Source organism: Sturnira hondurensis, unplaced genomic scaffold (genome assembly GCF_014824575.4).
Source record: "Sturnira hondurensis isolate 20B ecotype Veracruz unplaced genomic scaffold, ASM1482457v3 Scaffold0014430, whole genome shotgun sequence".
Taxonomy (NCBI): domain Eukaryota; kingdom Metazoa; phylum Chordata; class Mammalia; order Chiroptera; family Phyllostomidae; genus Sturnira; species Sturnira hondurensis.
The window spans coordinates 1,842,929-1,865,984 of NW_028087061.1; the positions used below are offsets into that span (position 1 = coordinate 1,842,929).

The window sequence follows — 23,056 nt, forward strand, 5'->3', positions numbered from 1 at the left end:
TCTGGGGTTTGCTCTGATGGCACACGGCTCCTGGCCCCCGAGGGAGCCACGTGCAGGGCTCAGGTTTCCGCAGGGTCTCCTTTGAGGTGGGTGTCATTGTCCCATTCTATCGTGAAGGAGACTGAGTCTCAGAGAAGTTAGGGGAGTTGTTCGAAGACACGTTTCAGCAAGTGGCAGAACCAAGAGGCAAGCAACCTAGAATGATCTGACTCCAAATAACAGAGGTACAGTGCCCCCCAAAAGAATACTTCCAACGAGGTGTGAGGATAGAAGTAGGGGTGGGGCAGGAGGTGGGAGACAGTATCAGAAGGTTCCAGACCTGAGACCCGAGGTCCTGAGCTCAAGATGGCCCTCTGTCTTCCATGAGAACAGTGTCGGGGCCTTTTCTGGAAGGAGAGGCTCAGAGGTGAGGCGTCAGGATACCTCTGTCTAGACCTGGAGAACCTAAAACAGGGCCCCCACTCTCTCTCTGGACAGAACAGCGTTTGGCCCCAAAGGACGGTCCCTGCGGCTGAACCTGGCTGGCCTGTGCTCTCCCTCGGGAGTGCCCTCGCGCCTCCCGCGTCTAGCTCAGCTCCTGCTCCAGCGCTGGCTTCCCACCCCAGTTGCCACTTGGGTTCATAGCCTGACTCTACCTTGAACCACTCTGCCGTGTCACAGCGAACGGAATGAGTTACTAGAACAACATCTGGCCCCACGTGGGCATGATGTCAGTGCCGTCTTCTAGGGCCCTGTGTTGGGCTCCGTCACGTGTGCCAGGAGATTTACCTTTCACAACCATCCTACAAATGTCTCTGGCCTCCCATTAGCAGCCACTCAGCCGGTGACACTGAGGAGCTGGCTTTGACTTGAGTTGCTGAATCTGAACCCCTCCGTCCTTCCTCTCCCTCACCCTGTGTCTCAGTTCTGAGTGCTCGGGTCTTGTGTTCCAGCTAGGCTGAAGCTCCCCCAGGGCAGGCGGCAGCCCTCTCGGCTGCCTCTCCTCACGTTGGCCTGGGCCCTGCTGGGCACACGGACGTGCTCATTAGACATCCACGGACTGAATTCAGCTGAACGAGGCCATTGTGAAGGTAGAGCATGGGTGAATGTCTTTGAATTCCTCACAGTTAATTGCTTTGGTTTCTGCACGGACAAAGGAAGGGCTGTCTTTGCCTGCGCCCACCCCACCCAGGCAGACAGAAGTAGCCTCCGTCTTTCTCTGGCCTCCATCAAGGAGACTTTTAGTGAGGTGAGAGGAAGGGGTTAGCTCTCTTGGAGTTTGGCTTCTAAGGGTGCTTGACAGACCAGAAGAGGCCGTGGCCTCTCAGGCTAAAAGCAGAAAGGTTGGGTTAACTTGTTGCCTTGGTCATGGACCCCTGCCCCCTTGTCAGACTGGACAAGAGAAACTGCAGCCGTGGGAAGCAGAAGCATTATCTTCTCGTAGAAATGCCACGGGCAGAAAACGGGTTGAACTCTGACAGCCCCTGGCAGGCCTCACACTGTGGGGTGTCCCTGTGGGGCTGTCTAACAGACCTCCTGAAGGCGGAACCGGCCTCCGCCCCGAGAGACCCTCACCTCGGGCAGGCCCTGGCGCTGTCTGACTTGTGTGTTCGGCTGTCTGCTGACCACTCCTTACACTTGGCCTTCCCAAACTGAATGCACTGGCTAAAGTCTCCCCGCAGCCCTCCCCGCCCCCTGGCCACCCCGTGCCGCCCTCATGGGGGCCACGGCACCTGGGGAGCCATCTTGGCAGCAGTGACCCCTTACCATTCGTGTCTGCACCCTACTTCTACTACCAAGGAAATATTCTGACATCTGTTCCCTTCATTCCGTCTGCCCCCACCATCATCTCCCCTGAGTGGGGGCTCTGCAACAGCCCCTGACAGCCTTCCCACTGCCCGTTGTCCTCCGCTCAGTAACCTGAGTGCTCCTCCAAAATGGTCACTTGACCACGTCCCCGCCCAACTTCAAACCCGGCAGCACATTCCACCCCACCTTGGCCTGGTTCACGCAGGGGAGGGTGAAGGAGATTTGGAAAGATGCCTCACCCAAGCTGAGAGCTACAGGGCCTTTTACCCATGGGGTGAAGTCCCAGCTCCTTCACGTGGGTGCCGTGCCTCAGTGACCCGCAGTCTGTGGGCAGAGGAGGGCCTGTGTCAGCAGGTGCATGTGTCACACCCCTACTAGCCCCTAGGGTCTGACCCCAGCCCCTCCCTCGGCCCACTCCCCTCCCAGGCCAGTCCCGCCATCTGAGGCTCTCTGAACCTGCATGCTGCTTCCCCTTCTGTAGCCTCATTCTCACAGGCGCTGCCCCTGGGTCTGGGTGGCGTCTCACTTGCTCTCGTATCCCCAGAGCCAGAGCAGCTCCTGGTCCCTGGGAGCCACTCTGTGCCCCTCTTGCACAGGAGAGTAGATCCCAAACCCACCCTGGGAAGGTTTGAGTTGTGAAGAGAGGGAGAGGAATAGGCTTAGAACACCAGCCCAGGGGTATGGGAGGTTCCCGACCTGACCCCTAGGGGGTGCTGGTCCCGAGCGTGGAACCTTGTGGTGCGTCTGCTTAGGGTGGCAGAGGTGGGTGCATGGGGCGGGGGTGGGGGTGGGGTGTGCGCTGGGGAGTGCCTGAAACCTCAGGATAAACAGGGCGTCTCTTCAGTGCCACTTCACATGAAGATCTGAGAACAAAACATTGCTTTAATATTAAAAGTTATAATTAGAGAGTGGAAATGTGGAATACTGGCTAATTTAAAGACAACACAGTAGACTTCAAAGAAATGTGCTTGTGGCCAGGTCTTTGGGCGACGCCCAGATCCCCAGGAGTCCGTGTTTATTCTCCTCAGCTGGGAGGACTAGTTTGGAGTAAAGCTTAAGATGCACTCAGTTCTAAAATTTCTGAGCCCTCCTGGGACAGACTGGGAAGCTGGGGCACGGTGCAGCCCTGGAGTGTGCAACTGAGCCCTCATCTCAACACCTTGCCTAGTAGGCTGTGTTCCCACGAATGCATCTGTGAACTGCGTCACCTGGGCGGCTTTCCTGCCCGTGGAGGATTCGAGGTTGTCTTGGGCTTCTCTCCGAGGACTCTCACTTGCCATCTGCACAGCTTGCCAGCCCTCTCACCTGAGCTCCCCACCTGCGCCCCAGTCCAGCTCTTCCTTCCTTCCGTGTCTACCTGGTTGCCCCAGCCCCGTCCTCTCTCCCACCCTCACAGCCATGCCTGGGGCCCAGGATCTTGACCCTTGTGGTCAGGTCTTGACAATGCCGTTTTGCCATAGCTCAGTACCCATTCCGACACCCAGAAGCCCTCATGGCCTGTCACCTGGACTGGTGGTGGTCGTAGTAAGTCATAGTAATAAAAAATAATAACAGCCGACAGGTACGTGGTGCTTACTACATCCCAGACCCTGTCCCAAAGCACGTGACTTGTATTGACCCGTTTAATCCCCGTATCTTTCTGTGAGGTAGGTACTTTTTATTCACATTTTACAGATGAGGAAACTGAGGCCCAGGGAGGTTAAGTAACTTGCCTAAGGTCAAAACCATGAGGTGGCAGATCCAGGCACGCATTCCTCTGGATGTCCCCCCTTCTCTCCCGTACTCACCTCCGCGAGGTCCCAGCATCCCAGAGCCTGCTGGGACCTGCCCTGTCAGCTTAGAGCTCATCCCACCGGGTTCCCTGCTACCCACTGGGCGATGCCCTGACATTTCAACTGGCATTTGAGGTTCTCTGCCTGCCAGCCCAGTTTACTCGCCCCCTGCCCCGTGCTCCTGCAGTGTAACTGGACCCCTGTTCTGTGTTCCCTCCCCTCCAACATCTCCTCTGACCGGGATGCCTCCTTCCGCGTCTTTGTGTCCAAATCCTTCCTGTCCCTCCGCACCTGCCTTCAGCACCACCTGCTCTGGGAGCTTCCACTAATGCTCCCACCCAGAGTGGTTCTTCTTCGGACAGCTCCCTTTGCATTTCTGCCTCCCCTTTCTTGGTGGCTCTTGTTACCTGTTCCGAGGACATGTCTTCTTTTCCCCAACGGGAATAAAGGTTCTAGAGGAGAGGAACTGGTACCCCCACCCTTTAAGTGTTTGTGAAGGAGTGTGAGTGTATTTGTTATCCAGGTGTCCTGGTTTCTAATTCTCTCACTACCTAGACAAGCTGTGTGTCCTTAAGCAAAGCACTTGGTGACTCTGTGCCTTAGTTTCCATATCTGCCGAAGTGGGTATCAGTAGTTACTCAGACAGAAGGGACCTCGGCTAGAGACCTGCTGGCTGCCCCTGCAGGAAGAACAGGCCATTCGGGAGAGGGGGTGAGATCACTGGAAACCTGAAGAGGGCAGCTTCGCCGTGGAGATCAGAGGTTAGGGAGCGCTGGGCCTAGATTTCCCGTGTAAAAGTCGAAGGCGCTGGGGAGGCTCAGACTAGAGTACAAATGCAGTGCATTCGATAGACCCGTGGAGGCTCCCAGGGCAGGGTGTCCCCCTCGCCATCCGGAGATCTCAGCCTCAGCTCTGCCGGCATTTCTGACTCCATGTCTCTGTTGCAGGGAGCTGTCCTGTGGGTTCTTAGGACGGTTAGCAGTGTCCCTTGTCCCTACCCACTCCCCCACTGTGACAACCAAAAAGATTTCCGGATATTGCCAAATGTCTCAGTGGGGATGTCCCCAGGTGACCCACTGAGTTAACCCACCAAGAAGTGGGTTTTGTTTTTTTCAGCACCTACTACATGCCTAGCTAGTGCCCTGATACATTCTCTGATGACAGGTGTGGTCTGGAGAGCTTGCACGTGAAGAGCGGTGACGGGGCTTCTGACTGCAGTGTGAGGGCAGAGGTGGTGCAGCCAGGAGCAGGGAGGATTGGTCGGGGCGGAGGGGGCGTGTTCCAGGTGAGGGAGCAGCCTGAGCCAGAAAGCGGGGCAGGCATGGACAGGTCCCTTTGCGACACCGAGACTCTCTGGCTGTGTAGGGTGGAGGATGTGTTTGGAACTACTTAGGAGTAGTGGGAGAGATTAAATAAATGTTATTCTTGGTGTGTTTGCGTATGGGTCCAATTAGAGAGCCCAGTTGCTTAAATCTAAATGTTAGTCTCTCACAACACCTCCCTGAATCCTCCCTGGGACCCCCAATTTTTCAGCCCACTCTGCTTACTGGGGTCTGGGCCACACCTGAGGGCCAATGGAAGCCCGAGGGGCCAGTTGTGCCTGTTTGGGAACCGCCTTCTTATTTGGTAACTGGTTTTTCCTGCAGGTGATAAATCCAAAAAAGAAAATGAAGAAAAAGAAATATGTGAATTCTGGCACAGTGAGTAGCCACTCCCCCACCCCCCACATTTGCAGCCCAGTGTAGACACTCTGAGCCCCGAAGTGGGTCTGGTGTCAGGAGGCCTGGATGTCTGTGTGCTGGTGCAGTTTGGGGAACCAGACCTGAGAGTTGGGGTGCGGAGGGGTGGGGAGGGGTGGGGCCCTGGGAGCAGCGGCCCCCAGGGGTAGGCAGGGTTTCAGCTTTGTATCAGGCTCTGTGATACAGAATGAGAAATCCCAGAGAGAAACTCCCATGAGACTTCCTGCAGGAAGAAAGCGGAAAAGGAGTAGCGTTTATGGGGCCTTTACTCTGGGAAATTCCCAGTTTAGGTGCTTTTCACAGGTTGTTTCCTTGAGAGGCAGCTGTTATCATCCCCTTGTCATGAAAGAGGAAGCCAAGGCTGCAGGCAGGAAAGTGACTCAATGAAAGTCCCAAGGCTGGAGAGTGGTAGAAACGGCAGCCAGCGCTGTAGTTAATTCGGAGCTGGCAGCGGCCGTGGGCACTGCCCCTGCTTCACTGCGACCCTCCGGGGACCACACTGGCCCAGCAGCTCTTGGGGGCTCATCTTCATGCATTTATTCAACAAATGGAAATCTTTGTCTTACTGGCCTTTCTATTCTAGTGGGAGGAAGCAGGAAACGAATATAAATACGTACATATACATGCAGGTGTGTCAGGTGGTTATGAGTGCTGTGGGGAAAAAGTAAAATAAGATAAAGGGACAGGGAATGCCAGGGATGAAACAACTATTTTATATAAAGGAGTCAAGGAAACCTTCTCTGAGAAGGGGACATTTGAGCAGAGATTCAAAGAAGATGAGGGAGCAGGAATTTAAGATACTTGGGAAAGAGAATTCTAATATGGACCAGCATGTGCAAAGGTCCTGAGGTAGATACGCCCACAGTGCATTCATAGACTAAGCCAATGTCTTTGCAGGGCAAACGTGTCCACTCTTGTACTCTTTGTGTCCCTCACCACCCCAGAGGTCCATATGACCATCAGCCAATGCAGCCAAGCTTAGTCACGTGAGTCAGGAGACTGCAACTCCAGACCCAGAAGAGGCCGTCATCAAGGGGCTCTGAGGTTCCTCTGAGGAAGTTAATTTTCTCCCTCTGTAACACGGGGGCTCATGAGGCATCCCCACCCTCCTTATTGCACAGGATGGCTATGACAGACATTTGGGAGATGCGGAGACACAGGCCTGTAAGCTGCAAAGTAATCTGAGGGCCAGCCCCAGCCGCTAGAGTTGGAGCTGTCTCACAGACAGGCTCAGAGCGGTACGGGGTGGGGAAAGCAGGTTTACAGTTGTCCATCCAGAAGATACTACAATAATCAATAAGTAATGATACAAGGATACTGTAAACTCTGTGTCACCTACTCACAACTGCAAACCTCCTTTCACCCCACCCTGTATTTCTTTTGTCCAAAGCTGCATGTCTCTCAGTGGGGATGCAGTTGGAGACTTAGGCAGGGTCATTCTGCACCTCGCAGGCCTCCCCTCTACATTGCAGGGTGCTTAGCACCCCTGGCCTCGGCTACCAGTAGATCCCCAGTTATTGTGAGACCCCAGAATTCTCCTACACTTTCCCAAATGCCCCTAGGGGAGGCAGCAACTCCCCTAGCTGAGAAATACTGGATGCACAGTTTTTCGAAAAAAGGTTTGAAAACTACAGATCTTGTCCAGCTTTCTTACTTTAATAATAAAGGGCCTGAGGCCCAGAAAAGGGAAGTGATTTGTTTTGGGTCTCACGGTGAGGTAGGGACAGAGCAGGCCCAGGCCCTGGTCTCTTCTTGACTTTCCTTTGCTGCAGCATTTCCCAAACTTCACTTTAAAAGAACCACTCAGGGCCCTGGCCGGTGTGGCACAGCTGGTTGGGCATCATCCTGCAGACTGAAAGGTCACAGGTTTGATTCCCAGTCGGGGCATGTGACCGGATCTTGGGTGTGGCCCCAGTCAGGGCGTGTGTGGAAGGCAACCGATCCATGTTTCTCTTTCACATCAACATGTTGATGTTTCTCTCCCTCTCTTCTCCTCCCTTCCATTCTCTCTGAAATTGATAAAAAAATCTTAAGATCACTCAAGGTCCAGTATGTTTATTAAAATACAGATGCCCAAGCCAGTTCCCTAGGATTCTAGACTGGGATTCAGCCATCTGTGCATAGTGCTTCTCGCATCTTATTTACTGTGTGCAGAATCTCCTGGGGATCTTGTTTAAATGCCAAGAATCTGCATTTCTGCATTTTTTACCAGCATCGTGCTGATTCTGATCATGCTGGTTCGGGGACCACACTTTGAGCAGCAAGTCCGTGGGGGAATCCGTGTGGTCAGGTGACTTAGGGTCTCAGACCATCCCAGGGCCTGAGGGGGGTTCAACTCTGGCTGCAGGTTAGATTCAGGGGAGGAGCTGCAAAAAGATCCAGGGCCACAGCCCTGCCCCAGAAGCTCTGTTGTAACTGGTTTGAGGGCCTCACTGGGGCTGCTAGCTGATCTAAAACCTCCTCAAGGAGCCTGGTGACTGTCACAGGAAGGGCCACTGCCATAGTCCCTTGCTAGTGAAAGCAGGCCTTGTCCAGTGCCTAACACTGGAACCGTAATGGGTGGGGTCTCTGAGGCCCCCTCAGCTCTCACAGACTCTCCCATTTGGGGGCTAACGGCTCATCGGCTTGGTCAAGCAGGGGCCCACGCAGCCCACCTAGCGAGCTGGTGCCGATGGCTGAGGCTGCAGCAGCAGGGAGCAGCCAAATCCTCCAGTGGAGCTCTGTGATGCAGGTATAAGGTCCCCTGCCCCAGCTTTGCCTCATTTAATTGGTTTCGGCTGCCAGGCTTTCACTTGTCTCTGCAATTCTAAATCACCATTGCAATTAGCTGCCAGGAAGCTGCCAGTCTTGGTGAAGCTGGTGCCAAAGCTGCCAGCAGGCATATGTCGAGAGGCCTCTGCTTGGGGGAGGGGGTCCTGGGTGGCATCACCTCTGGGAAAAGAACAGGCTGCTTAAGAGGCTCTTGGGTCTGGGGGTAGAGACTGAGAGACACCAGAAGGGTGAGGGGGACAAGTAGGGTTTGAGGTAAGTGCAGAGCAGAGCGGCACACCGCAGGACTGACGGTGACGGGATGTGGAAGTGTGGCGCTGTCAGCACGACCAGCTGTAGGGCTGTGTCTGGAAGACTCCCTTGCCCTCCACGCTCCACACTCACGGGAAACCATGCCCTTGGCTGGAGCCTCCCTGCTCCCGTGAGAGAGACAGGGTCCTTCTGGGGACAGTTTGGCACTGAGTGCAATGTGCCAGCTCTGGACTCAGGAGGGCCTGGCTCCCGTCTCACGTGGCCATGTGCTGACAGTGTCCATGGGTGCGTTGCATGGCCTTTTTGAGTCTCAGTTTCCTTGGTGATAAAATGGGGATGATACCAGTCTGTCGTAGAGTCGCCATGACCCCTGCATACAATGTTGTGTGCAAACCGGCGCATGTGGAGTGTTCCAACAGGGTCAGCAAGCCGTCCCGCCCCCCGCCCTCCACCTGTGCTCCCCACTGACCAAGCTCCTTTTGTTTTCAAGGTCACGCTGCTTTCCTTTGCTGTGGAGTCAGAGTGCACATTTCTCGACTACATCAAAGGAGGGTGAGAAGAGATGCTGCCGGTTTCCGTGGCCTCGGGGAGAGGGGAGGGGCCTCACAGGTGGGCTTGGGCAGCTCTGGCCCCACCCTGGCCTGCGGGAGGCCCTGAGCGAAGCCTGGAACTCTGGGCTCTGAGCAGCAACTCCCTTGTCTGGGTCCAGACCACTCTCCAGAGCCCTACCTGCCCCTGGATCCTAAGCGGCTGTAGAGGGCATTCCTCAGCCACATAGGCCAGTGGGTTACATCAGGTCCCCAGGCAGAGATGACACCTGGATGTGGTAGGGCCTCCATGACAAAGAGAACCAAGGGCTTAGGGAGGCAGAGTGAGCCCCAGAACTAGAAGGCACGAGGTACAGGCTCTAGACCCTTCTTTACCCTGAATTTGCTGGATTGCTCGGGGTGGGTCCCTCTCCCTCCCCGGGAGTCCGTTTCCTCTGAACTCCAGAGGTTGAAGTCTGGTGAATTCTAAGATTCCTTTCTGCTCTGAGCTGATACCTCTGGTCTGTCTGGGGAGCAGCAATTAACTGCTTGCCATCATCAGGGACATACAAGGGACAGGAGGGAATGGGGGATGAGCCGAGGGCGGTCCCGGGACCAGCAGTTGGTCAAACACAAGTTTAAGGAGCAGAAAAGACCCGAGGTTCTGGCATCCAGGCCAAGGCAGCTGGGGAAGCCTTGGAGGCTCCAGCCAAGAGCTCATGGAAAAACAGCCTAACTCTGCCAAGGACAGGTGCCAGGTCAGGGTGTGGGTAGCCAAGTGCCCACAGGTGCAGGCAGGTGAATGATACACCTGTCTGGAAAGGAGACAGGCAGAGCAGCTGCCAGAGGCTCATCCCAGCCGCGTGGGCACTCGGCTGCCTGACCGCCAGGGCAGAAGGAAAGTCAGGGCCTGGGAAGCCACACTTGCTCACCCGTGACACGGCTCCCCGAGGCCTTGAACCCACAGTCTCCAAGATGGGAGCTCTCCTTCACCCACTGGGCACACGCCCTCCCTACGGTCACCCAGAAGCCTCCTGCCTCTATTCCATGCCCACCCTGAGCCCACTCTCGACCCTGCCCTTGCTCCCTTCCCCCATCGATACTGCTCTGTTCTTGATCCATTAAGCAAACCACCCCTTACATCCGTAGTAGCTGCTAATTTCCAATCAATCCTCATCCTATTCATTCTTCTCATTCTCATAATACCACCAGTTTACAGAACACAGTGGGCAAGGCGAGGAGGATCTTCGTTTTACATAACTTTCCGGAGGCCACATGCCTAGCCAGTGGCGGAGAGCCTTCTGTCACCACAGGCCACATTTCTTCCACAGTAGTGAGTATCCCTGCCCGCCTGGCAGTGACCCGGCGGGCTGGGATACGGATGGAGACTGCTGAGTTAAAGGGCTGTGGCGTCTCCTGGAGAAGGAGCCTCGGAGGCGGGTGGGCTGCTGTGCAAAGCTGGCGCCTGGTGTACTGGGCAAGTTAGAACACTGGAACCGCCCTGGCCCTCCCCGCCTCCACCCGCCCCACGCCTCTCTACACTCACTGGGGAGCCTGAGGGAGAGGCTGACTCCAGGCCGGAGAGCCGGTGTGCATGTCTGGGCAGGCAGCTGACAGAGACATCAGTCTAGGGATCCTCTCCTCCCTGGCCTCACTCCCCGGCCCACCTGGAGGGGTGGGGCGGGGTGGGGAGGCTATGGGCACCTCCACACCCTGTCAGAGATGGAGCTAGTTTCTCAGCAGTCTGCGTTCTGCCCTGCCGTGCCCTTAAGAGAGGTGAGCCTGCAGGGAGGAACTTCCCCACAAAAGCACCTACTTTCCAGTCCCTTCCCTAAGTCACTTCAGAACCCAGAGCAGGGGAAGACTGCTTAAGGAATAAAGCCTTTCTGTCCCCTAAGCTGTAGTCCTCAAGATCAAAACCACCCTCTCAGGATGGCCCAGGGAGCCAGGCTCTCACCCTCCAAATGTCTCCCTTCCTCTAATGAAGTCTCAGTGTCTATATTCCACCCTGGAAGGTGACAAGGAAAAGCCCCTGAATAGAGTGGGTCAACTGCTGTAACAACCCCCCAACCTCAAGGCGTAGTACAAATAAAGGCTTATTTTTCATTCTTGGGGAGGCAGGGAAGGGTGGGAAGATGCTTCACACAGTCACTCAGGAACCCAGGCTCTCGCCATCTGTGTCTCCTCCTTCAGAGCTTGGGGTCCACTGGACCCTCTGCCCTCGGGCGGCAGATGAGGGTCGGGGTTGTGGGGAGAGCAGATCGTGGCTTGGGTTTCCTGCTACCCATGTCCTTCACCCCTCCTGGGGGTGAACGGTCCATGAACCACAGTTCAGCTGTGACCAGGTGGAGAGAGGGCTGTGGTTTCTGATAGGGACCATCTGCTAAATGCAGGTGAGGTGAGCCCTGCCGCAGTTTATGTCATCCCTGGCCCCAACTCAGAACCCCCAGAGTAGCACTGCCCACGTGTGATCCCAGAACCCCCTCCTCAGAATCCCACGTGAGGGCAGAGCATGTGCTTAGAGAAGCAGATTCTGGACCCATCTCAGACCAACGGAACCAGCATTCTTGGGAGTGGTGCCCTGGGAGCTTTTATTCTTTCTATTTTTTTACATATATTTTATTGATTATGCTATTACAGTTGTCCCAATTTTTCACCCTTTGTCCCCCTCTACCTGGTACCTTCCTTCCCTCCATCATTTCCTCCCTTAGTTCATGTCCATGGGTCATACATATAAGTTCTTTGGCTTCTCCATTTCCTATACTGTTCTTAACCTCCCCCTGTCTATTTTCTTCCTACTGTTTATGCTTCTTATTCCCTGTACCTTTCCTCTATGCTCACCCCTCCCCCTCCCAGCTGGTAACCTTCCATGTGATCTGCATTTCTGTGATTCTGTTCCTGTTCTAGTTGTTTGCTTAGGTTTTTTGTTTTGTTTTTTGTTTTAGATTCAGTTGTTGATAGTTGTGAATTTGTTGCCTTTTTACTGTTTATAGTTTTGATCTTCTTCTTTTTCTTAAATAAGTCCCTTTAACATTTTATGTAATAAGGGCTTGGTGATGATGAACTCCTTTAACTTGACCTTATCTGGGAAGCACTTTATCTGCCCTTCCATTCTAAATGATAGCTTTGCTGGATAGAGCAATCTAGGTCGTAGGTCCTTGCATTTCAACACTTGAATACTTCTTGCCAGTCCCTTCTTGCCTGCAAAGTTTCTTTTGAGATATCAGCTGGCAGTGTTATGGGGGAACTCCTTTGTAGGTAACTGTCTCCTTTTCTCTTGCTGCTTTTAAGATTCTCTCTTTATGTTTAACCTTTGGCCATATTTTAATTATGATGAGTCTTGGTGTGTTCCTCTTTGGGTCCAACTTATTTGGGACTCTCTGTGTTTCCTGGACTTGAATGTCTATTTCCTTTGCCAAATTAGGAAAGTTTTCTTCACTATTTTTTCAAATAAGTTTTTAATTTCTTGCTCTTCCTCTTCTCCTTCTGCCCCCCTGTGATTTGGATGTTGGCCCATTTGGAGATGTCCCAGAGTCTTTTTATACTACCATTTTTTAAAAAATTTCCTGTTTCTTCTTTCTGTTCTGGTTGAATGTTTATTTCTTCCTTATGTTCCAAGTAATTGATTTGAATCCCAGTTTCCTTCCCTTCACTTTTGGTTCCGTGTAGATTTCTCTTTATTTTACTTGTTGTAACCTTAATTTCTTTCTTGGTGTGGTTGCCCTACTCAGTAAGTTCTCTGAGCATCTTGATTGCAAGTGTTTTCAACTCTGCGTCTGATAGATTGTTTATCTCCATTTTGTTTAGTTCTCTTTTTTTGAGGTTTTCTTCTGTTCCTTCATTTGGGTCATATTTCTTTGTCTCCTCATTTTGGCAGCCTCCCTGTGTTTGTTTCTGTGTATTAGGTAGAGCTGCTTTGACTCCCTGTCTTGGTAGCGTGGCCTAATGTAGAAAAGGCATCTGTAAATTGTGAGGGGAGAGCCTCTGGTAATTGTCAGGGTGGGGCAACCCACCTCACTGCTTTGTGGCTCTGTGTGGGGAGAGGGCTCAGAGAGGGGACTGTGCTGCTGCCTGGCTTCTACAGGTTTGCCTGGCACTCACCCTGTTTCCAGACACTTCACCCCACCCCCATATGCAACTGGTGCCCTTCCAGCTGTTGCCCTGGTGTTGGTTCCCGGAGCGGGTGGGTTTGTGTACGTTCTAAGACTGTGCAGGCAGAGTTTCCTGAAAATCTGGCAGTTTCTTCTACTCCTACAACCCCACTGGTCTTTACGGCAGAAGTTATGGGGATTTATCTTCTCAGTGCTGGAACCCCGGGCCATGTGGGCTGACCTGAGATTGCTCACTCCCAAGGTGTCCCTCCTGATTTTTATTCACCACAAGTGATTGTGGCACCGCCCATGCCTGTCCTACCACCACAGCCACCGCCTCTCCATCTCCTCGCCTTCCCTGCCGCTCTCCGTGACTCCACCCCTCCTACCCGTCTGGATGAATGTGGCTTCTTTAAATCCTTGGTTCTTGGTTGTCAGACTTCCCTACAGTTTCATTTCTGGCAGTTCTGGGTGTTATTTGTTTTGAGATTTAGCTGTAATTCTTTTCGTGGTTGTGGGAGGAAATGGAGTGTGTGCACCTATGCCTCCATCTCGACCCGAAGAGGGGATCTTCTTTTTAAACAAGCTCCCTGGTGGCTGGGCTCACTCGGTGTGAAACCATCGGACTGGACTTTCTCAGGGGCTCATGTCTTGCCATCTTTGTCCCTGTCAGCACCTAGCACAGAACCTGGAACAGCCAAACCCTCAGCAATTTCAACTCTGAATCTGAAGCCTCAAAGCTAACTTTTTCCTATGGAAAAATCCCAAACCTATGCAAAACTGGAGAGAAGATATGGTGAAACCCCAGGTACCCTTCACCCAGGTTCAACAATTACCAGCTCATGGCCCATCTTCTCCATGCCCTTTCCCTTCCATGCAATTATTTTGAAGCAAATCCTGGACATGTCATCCCCCAAATACTTCAGGATGTGTCTTGAAAATAAAAGGACTCTCTTTATCAAATTTAATGAAGCACCATAATCACACCTAAAAACTGAAGGTTCCTTAATAACAAATCTAGTCAGTGTTCAGATTTACCCAATTGACTTACAGTTTCTTAAGCAGCATATTTGAAGTAGAAATCAGGCAAGGTCCACAGGTGGCGAAAGTAGGTGTATGGTTGTAATGCAATTAAATAATACAATAAAAATAATATAACAATAAACCATGTTTTGCATACTCACAACTATAAACCTATTTTTGCCCACCCCTGTATTGCAGTTGGTTGATTTGTCTCTTAATTCTCTTTTCATCTATTGGGTCCCCTGTTCACACTTGGAAGGTTTGCTAAGACAGCTTCCTGCACCCTCAGAGGGCTTCTGATGCAGTGGGTCTGCAGGAGATTTAGGGTCCTCTGAGTCCCCGGGTGATCCCTATACTGTGGGTCCATGGGTCGCTTCCGGTGGTGCCTCAGAACTCCCCACAGACTGGCTTTTCCTGGCCGCATTCCCTGTGGTGTGATTTACCATATTCCTCTGTCTGCAGTATTTCCTGTAGGCAACTGGTAGATAGCTCTGTAGGCTCAGTCAGATTCAGGTTCAATTTTGGGGCAAGACAGCTTCATGCATGGTGTTCTCTTCTTCCCTGAGGGGATGTACAACGCCTATTTCTCTCTCTTTTTTTTGTCAAATAAGTTTTAACACTGAATCTGACTCTGTATTTGAGCCAGAAATACAGCAAAAGTCTGCTTCACTGGCCTCAGGTGGGCCCAGGGCAGGGTTTGGGGAGCAAATGAGTAACCATGATCACTTCCCGCACAGAACATCGTCATCTTCAAAGAGCTTCATGCTGCCTGACTCTAGCGATGCTCACAACAGCCCTGGGGGGAGGGCGTGGTCGGCGTCACTATCCCAGATGGAAAGGCCAGACTCGGGCAAGCAGCGGGGTTGGGTGCAAGCCAGGCCTCCCACTCCCTGTCCAGCCCTGCTCACCTTCCTCTGCCCTTGTACAGGTAACTTCCCTGCTCTTCTCCCTCTTCTAGGACCCAGATCAACTTCACTGTGGCCATCGATTTCACAGCCTCCAATGGTGAGTGGGGGATGGGCAGAGGCGCTGATGGGGGAGGGAGGAGAGGGCTTTCCAGGGCTGAGGTAGTTGGCCCTGGCTGGCAGCCGGGTCTACTGTACTCTCTGGCCTCATCCTCACTGAAGAAGAGGTGCTTAGGCCTGGAGAACTAAAGACAGAACCATAGTCACTGACAGACCGGGGCCTTGAGCTGCAGCCCTACCCTGAGGACACACAGCCTCCCTGGGCAAGTGGGGGGTGGGGCGATACAGCAGTGCTACTGGGGCTGCGGAGAGCCCTGGAGCAGAGGCGCTTCCTCACTGGTCCCGTCCCACACCCTCTGCGGTGCCGCCCACAGGCGGACGGGAGAGGGGACTCAGGACTGAGCGCCTTGGTCTTCGGTGAGGGGGCGCATAGCCCAGGAACCCCAGTCCTCTCCCTTCCTGGGGCTGCCCCAGCTTCCATCCTCCTCTGACCCCCTCCAGTATCAGACTATGACCAAGCCTCCAGGGGCAATCAGTGCCAAACTTTACATTGTCAGAAATATCGCAACCTCCTTCGGAGTCTGGACCACCGTTAGCGGTGCCCAGGGCTCATTTCTGTGCCTGTCAGAAGACACTCAGGTCTCCTACTCCACAGGCGTGTCAGAAAGCCCTAGCATCACAGATAGCGTGGCAGGACGTCAGAGTTGGGAAGGGCCTTCGTGATAATAACAAAGAAGAGAGTTACAATAACCACACCTGTTTAATGCACAGAACAGTCCTGTGAGGTGGGGTCTGTTATTATCTCCATTCTGCAGATGAGGAGGTGGAGGATGAGAGGTTAAGAAATTTACCCAAGATCACCCAGCTAGTAGAAAGTAGAGAAGGATTGGTACCTTGCAGCCTAGGCTGTACTTCCTCTCATTAATAAATAGGTAAAATAGCCCTGACTGGGGTGGCTCAGTGGATTGAGTGCTGGCCTATGAATCAAAGGGTCACCGGTTCAATTCCCGGCCTGGGTGCACATCCCTGGGTTGCGGGCCAGGTCCCCAGTGTGGGGTGCTTGAGAGGCAACCACACACTGATGTTTCTCTCCCTCTCTTTCTTCTTACTCCCCCTCTCTAAAAGTAAATTAAAAAAATCTTTTAAATAAATAAGTAAAATATGGACAATATTGGTGGTGACAAGGGCTATAGAGAAAAGTCAAGCGAAGGAGAGGGGTAGGGAGGGCTGGGGGAGGCTGTAACTTTCGGTGGGCTGCTCAGGGGAGCCCGCCCTGGGAAGGCGACACTAGAGTAGAAGCCTGGAGGCGAGGGAGCAAGCCACGTGCACATCTGTGGGAGAGTGTCCCAGAGCAGAGGAACAGCCATTGCCAAGGCCCTGCGCGGGACTGAGGGACAGGGAGGGTGGTAGGACACGAGGACAGAGGTGACTGGAGGCTGGATCATGTGGGGCCTTGTGAGGACTTTGGGTTAGTTCTGGGAAGATGACAGCCTTGGAGCGCTAGAGCAGAAGAGAGGTGTCGCCCAGCTCAGTGCCGACTGCAGACTCAAGAGTGGGCGTCGGAGTCAGGGAGGTCTGCTGGAGGCTCCTGCTCTCCTGCGGGCATAAAGATGACATCGCAGAGGAGGCGGGGTAGGTGGGACCCTGGGTGTGTGTTGAAGGGTTAGCAGCCAGGTTTTGCTAGGGGATCGGATGTGTGGTCAGACAGGTGGCATCATGGGTAAATAAGCAAAAGTCAGGGGAGCCTTTGGACGCCCCCTTCTGACTGGAGGCTGAGATGGCTGGGCGTGTGCAGGCCGGCAGAAGCTCTGTGTCTGTGTCGCAGGGAACCCCTCGCAGTCCACCTCGCTGCACTACATGAGCCCGTACCAGCTGAACGCCTACGCGCTGGCCCTGACCGCCGTGGGCGAGATCATCCAGCACTACGACAGCGACAAGATGTTTCCCGCCCTCGGCTTCGGGGCCAAGCTGCCCCCTGACGGCAGGGTGTCCCATGAGTTCCCGCTGGTAGGAGATCCCCAGAGGAAGAGCTGGGGGCTGGCCAAGCTGGGGGAGTGGTGATGAGCCTGGGGTGGGGGGGCTCTTCCCATCTTTCCCACCCAGGGACTTAAAGAGTAGCCTCTGGGCAAGGGGGCTGCCTGCTGTGTGTGAGGGGTCTTGTGTCAGGGCCTCCAGAAATCCACTCCCCACCTTGCTCACCACGGATTCCCATCTGCGCCTGGAGCCGCCCGCCCGCAGTGGGCGCTAGCCTCCTCTCCCTGACCAGACCCATGAGGAGCAGGAGCGGATACGTGGCTGCACTGCCCCCCAGAGCTCCAGAAATGAGGATGGGGGTGTGGGTTGGGTTTGGGCATCTGCAGGTAACTCCAGGACTCCTGAGTGGATGCTGAGATGGGGCCCTGTGGGGATGCCTCCTCAGACCACGCCCCTCCCTCCCTGCCGTGAGCTGGGGACACTGACTCAGTCACTGGATCACCCACAGCAAACATCCCTTACAGGCCCGGGAGGGCCAGGCCCTGTGCTGGTACAGCGCGCAGCAGCATGGACCAGCCCTGGCCCTCCCGAGCTGCTAGGCCGCAGTCATTTCCCGCCAGGGCTGGGTTGGGGGAGGGGCTGATCTGAGCAGGTGGGGAGTGGGGCGAGGAGCAAGTCTGGACCCTGCTCACCGGAGTAGGCGCTGCCCTTCAGGGTGGGCCCCTCCCTGCCCCCCACCAGAGAAGAGTGTAGGAGAGCCCTGGTCTGCTGGCCTCTGCCACCTGGTCGTGCTCCTACTCCCCCCCCCCCCCCCCGCCAGCCACCCACCTTTCTACCCCTCCTTCCTTCCCGGGCTCAGCCTCCCCGTCCTCTGCCCCCAGAACGGCAACCAGGAGAACCCCTCGTGCTGCGGCATCGAGGGCATCCTGGAGGCGTACCACCAGAGCCTGCGCACGGTGCAGCTCTATGGCCCCACCAACTTTGCACCTGTGGTCACCCACGTGGCCAGGTGAGTGCCGGGTCACCAGCACCCCATCCCAACATCTCGTAAGACCTTTGTCTCCACACCTGTCCCCTCAGGAAGGCGGGTGGGAATGTCTCTTCCCGTTGACTTGGCTTTCTGTGAACTCTGAAGAGACCCCTTCCCACCAAAGAGCTGTCCCCACCAAAGTGTTAGGGGACCTTGGCGGAGGTGGGTGGGGTGGCGGGGAATGACATGCTGGGAGCCTGCTGGACAGACCTTGCCCCGGCCCCACCCCAGGAGTGCAGCCGAGGTGCAGGATGGCTCCCAGTACTCGGTGCTGCTCATCATCACCGACGGGGTCATCTCGGACATGGCGCAGACCAAGGAGGCTATCGTCAACGTGAGCTGTGTGGGGCACCTGGAGCTTGCGGGCGGGGGTGCCTCCCACTCCTTTAGGGAAGCCCTTGGGCCTGGCTTCTCCTCTCCCTGCCCTCTGCGAGACCACTCCTGGCTTCCTGCTGCAGCATCCGGAGGGCCCACCAGTGAGCTCCCTACCCACCTCTTCATCACACTGGGTGGTCCACTCCCTCCAGCCGCCTCTGGCTCCCCCATTAACCAGCTCAGACCGCAGCTGGCCTGGCCAGGTAGAGAAGGTGGGAGGTCCCGGAACATGACTCCTCTTGTGGGGCAGCCCCAGCTACAGATGGCCTTCCCTCCAGGCCCACACAAAAGGTGTCCCACATGACGGGGGCCCCAGAGTGGAGGAAGGGATGCGGGGGTGTCTGGAAGAATCGGACCTGTGCCCCATTGCCCTCTGCTTCCCTCCTTCTTCCTGCTCTTCCTCTCTGGTGCCCGACCTCTGCGCCCCGGGGTCTGTATCTGTGGCCATCTCTCCCTCTCCCCTGCTTCCTCTGTGTTTCTCTGTGTGTTTCCTTCCATCCTTCTCCCTTTCCTTGCTTCCCTGTCTTCCTGACTTTCTTCTATGTTCTTCCCTCTGTCCCCATCCGTGAAATTCCTCTACCTGGCCCCTTAACTGGCTCCCAAACTCCGCCCCCCCCGNCCCCTCCCCGCCCCTTAACTGGCCCCCACCCCCCCCCCCCCCCCCCCCCCCGCTGTCTCACAGGCCGCCAAACTGCCCATGTCCATCATCATCATCGGCGTGGGCCAGGCCGAGTTCGATGGTGAGTCCCCCCCCCTTGCCCGGTGCCCCCCCCAGAGGCTCAGATCCTGGGGATGGCCCTGCCCTGCGGTGTGAGCACTGGCACCTGGAGTGTGTGATTGTCTGGGTCTTCAGGCAGGGGTCACAGTGTGTTTGTTTGCACGGGGGTGTGTGTGTGCCCCACACCCAAGCCCACAGCAGTGGAGAGGAGGCCTGAGTCACTGCTCCCTCCTCCAACCCTGTGAGTTTTGGGGGGCACAGCTGGTTTTGGCTGGGCCAGAAGTCAGAGACTCAGCTGGGGGGGGGGCTCCTCCTATCTCCTAGCCTCAGTTTCCCCATCTCCAGCACTGGGGTCTGGTCTGACAGTCTCTGCCTGGGGTTGGGGGACAAGTGCCCTGTCCTGCCAGGGCCATCAGCTCCCCCACTCCCACACCTGCCCTCCCCACACAGCCATGGTGGAGCTGGACGGCGACGACGTACGGATCTCCTCTCGGGGGAAGCTGGCCGAGCGGGATATCGTCCAGGTGAAGCTCAGCCCCTGCCTGCCTGTCCAGCCAAGCTGCCTTCACACCCCTGCAGGGGCTTTTCTGGGAAGGGCCCTGGAGAGAGGCACTGGGAGTCCCAGAGTGGCCTGGCCACCACAGAAGGGAACAAGAGTCTGTCCCCTGGTCACAGCTCTCTCTGGGCTGGACCACTCACTCTCAGCCAGGTCTGAGCCTCACCCCAACGGCACTGTTGCCCCGCCCAGGCCTCCCTGAGCCCCCAGGCCTCTGTGGCCTCCTGCAGAGCACAGACACCTTCCCAGTGAGATGGCCAGCCTCTAGATGGTGGAGGTCTTCAGTGTCACTGTCGTCCCTCTCCAAAAATGGCGCTGCTTGGTTAATTGAATCAATGTCTTAACACTTCCGGGTAGAATGCAGACAGGTCCTGGCCCTCGGAGCGTTGCTGTGCAGTCAAGCCTCAGAGGCGTGTCAGCAAGCAACCCCTCCCGGCATCTGCTGCAGACAGAGTCTTGCTGTTTAGGAGTTATGGAATTAAAAACTCACTCTCCATGCCCCCTGGGTTTTAAAACAATGGGAATAGAGAAGGGGTCATTCCAGGTGTGGAGACCAGCCAGGGGGCTAGAAACCAGAGCAAGGGCAGTCTGGGAGGTAGGACCCCAGATGCAAAGGCCTGGAAGTAGGAGTGAGTTTTAGGCCTGGTTTGGGGGGACACCCCTGGAAGGAAGCCTGTGGGGACTGACTTGAGTGAAGAGGAGAAGCAGGGCCAAAGAGAGAGATGAGGCTCTGCCCGAGGGGCGAAAGGCTTCCAGAGGGCCTGGTCTCCAGGAGCCAGGGAATTCGTTCAGCATTTCCCAAGTGCCTGCTAAGTGCTTGGTGCCAAGACCTCAGAGACTGAGGCATCTTGGTCTGTGACGTATCTGGCATGCAGTAGGCACTTAATAAGTATTTGAGTGAATGGAAGAATAGCGGCATGATGACAGTGCCTCCGAGAGTTCACGGGGCAGCTCGGGGGCGGGGGGGGGGGGTGTGTGGAGTGGGCAGGGGCTGGGGAGGAATGCGACAGGACCCCGGGCCTGGGGATATGGGGGCTGGCGTCCAACAGGGAACCTTGCCTTATCCCGCCTTTCCTGCCGGCCAGTTTGTGCCCTTCAGAGACTACGTGGACCGCACGGGCAACCATGTGCTGAGCATGGCACGCCTAGCCCGTGACGTGCTGGCTGAGATCCCCGACCAGCTGGTGTCCTACATGAAGGCGAAAGGCATCCGCCCACGCCCCCCACCAGAGGCCCCGGAGAGCTCGCCTTCTCAGTCCCCAGCCCACACGCCCCCTGCCTCCCCCTTGCATACCCACATCTGAGCCTGGCCCATGGCAAGCGGCTGAGGCTGGGGGAGGCCAGGGGGTGTGCAGGGTCCCTAGACCCCGCTACAGTCCACCCAGCCCAGCCTTTGGAACCCGGCGTGCCTGGGAGGCTGACAGAGGGTGCGGCCTCTGGAGACTCCTTCCCAATTCCCTGGCCTCACTTGTGGCCCAAACCCAGGGAGTTGTGGGGTACAGGTGGTAGAGGTAGGGTCCTGAGCCCTGTTCTTCTCTTCTTCCCCTGACACTTGGTTCTAGCCCAGCTGGGGCGGTGTTAACAATCAGGGTGACTGGGCCGCCCTCAGCCCATCTGGACAATCCCGTCTGCTCTATATGGCCCTGCAGCCTGGGCTGGGCCTCCTTCCCCTGCTCCTGTGCTGTCTGCTCCTCTGCCTGGCCCCTGACCCACACCCCAGTATCTATCCTGTCCCTGGTTCCCGTGAACCCCGTGAAACTGATGGGTTGGCAGGAGAGCCTGAACCTGTGACCCCTCCGAGGGACGCATGCTTGCAGTGGGAACCCGCAGCCTCCTGAGGGGAAGGCTGTGACGGTGGATCATAGGCCACGTGATGGGCCAGGAGTAGAGGCTTCTCAGGCGCAGTCTTCTCTGGTGCCTCTGCGGCCCAGTATGACATGGGTTCTAGACACACAGATCCACAAGCCTCTCCCTGGCATATGGGCCCAGAAGCACCGCAGCTAGCTCCTGGTTCCAGGCACCCCACCTCCCCCAGACGCTGCCCTGGATCCTTGGTGTCCACTCCTCTCTGCCCACCTAGGGGCCTGGGCACGGACAGCCCAGCCCCAGCACTCCCACATTGCCCCTTTGTCCCGCAGGGGTAGGAGCTGGGTTTAAGCCCTGCCTGGGTTCAAGCCCTGCCTGGGTTCAAGCCCTGCCTGCAGCCTGCTGTGGGAACCCAGGCAAGGACCTCCTGGGTCTTGGTTTCCACATCCGTGTGGCAAGAGGGTTGACCGGATGGTGCCGGGGTTACCTTCTGCTCTGATGCCCTGAGAGTCCATCCACCCCATCCCCAGCACCCCCATCTCCTCCTCGCCGGTGCAACCTCTCACCCCGGGCCGTCTTGGCTCTAGGGTCACTCGTTCCATCTTGTCACTACCCCAGTCCTTCAGCCTTGGGCTCAGGCGTCTGAGGCCCAGCCCCTGCCCCTGCCGTGGGAAAGGCAAGAGAGGCTATCTCACCCCTGGGCCAGCCCAGCTGCCCAGCCTTTGCCCACATGGGAGCAGGCCATGCATGCCAGTCCCTCTGCTGCATGGGGCCCCTCAGCCCGCTGAACGTCCTGTGCCGCCTGGCAGAGGCCAGGCCCACCGTGTCTGCTGCCCGGCACCTCTCCCTCCCTGTCATGCATGACAGTGGTGTGTCTGCGCTGTCTGGTCTTGTGCCTGTGTCTGAGATGGTCTCTGTGTGGAATCTGCCTTAAATTGAAGTAAATCTGATTCTTTTATTAAAGTTCCTTGTTTTCCTTTCTCATGGGAAAATTAGCACAGAGGTTGCTGTTTGACAGAGTCCAGGTTCTCCTCTCTCCCCCATTCTCTTGTTCGACAAGGATTAACTGAGCAACTACTATGGGGGCAGGCTCTGCGATAGGCCCTGGGATGCACGGGGAACCAGACACAGGCCCTATCTCCACGTGGAGCTTACAACAAACACAGATAAGACAGGACGATGTAGTAAGCGCCTACACAAATAGGTAAATGACAATTTCAGGGGGTAAGTTACGAAGAAAACTTGTAGTAAGAGGACAGAAGTAATAGGGTGACATTCTAGAAGAGGTGGTCAGGGAGAGCCTCTGAGGAGATGGCAGTGAGATAAGGAAATGAGAGAGGGAGGCAAGAGCTCCGAGTAGAGGGAACAGCAAGTGTAGAGGCTCCCTGAGGTGGGAGCCTGCTTAGTGTGTTTGAAACACAGCGCGGAGGCTGGTGTGGTTAAGGAGCTGCATTAGACGGCGCAGTGTGGAGATCGGGTGAGAGAGCTGAAGATTCTGGAATGCAGAGGGCCTTGTAGGCTGTGGTGAGGTCTTCGGCATGACTGGGAGTGGAGCGAGCAGCCTTTGAGGAGGTGAAAGAGGTAACGTGAGCAGAGTATTCTCTAAAACAAGGGGGCCGCTGTCACACTTGGTCACTCACTCACCTTTCAGTAAGTGTTTACTGAGCATTA

General features: G+C 55.6%; 1 protein-coding gene across 2 annotated transcripts in view; it reads left to right on the forward strand.

The window, feature by feature from the left end:
- CPNE5 (copine 5) overlaps positions 1-22,332 on the forward strand; it is an 89,090-nt gene extending 66,758 nt beyond the window's left edge. For both annotated transcript variants that reach the window (XM_037063295.1, XM_037063296.1), the window contains 9 exons: positions 5,207-5,260; positions 8,811-8,872; positions 14,920-14,966; positions 16,752-16,933; positions 17,782-17,909; positions 18,162-18,264; positions 18,988-19,045; positions 19,474-19,547; positions 20,665-22,332. In XM_037063295.1, the coding sequence (XP_036919190.1) occupies positions 5,207-5,260; positions 8,811-8,872; positions 14,920-14,966; positions 16,752-16,933; positions 17,782-17,909; positions 18,162-18,264; positions 18,988-19,045; positions 19,474-19,547; positions 20,665-20,883 (927 nt within the window). In that variant the 3' untranslated portion in view covers positions 20,884-22,332. The remainder of the gene's footprint in view (positions 1-5,206; positions 5,261-8,810; positions 8,873-14,919; positions 14,967-16,751; positions 16,934-17,781; positions 17,910-18,161; positions 18,265-18,987; positions 19,046-19,473; positions 19,548-20,664) is intronic.
- The last annotated feature ends 724 nt before the right edge of the window (positions 22,333-23,056 follow it).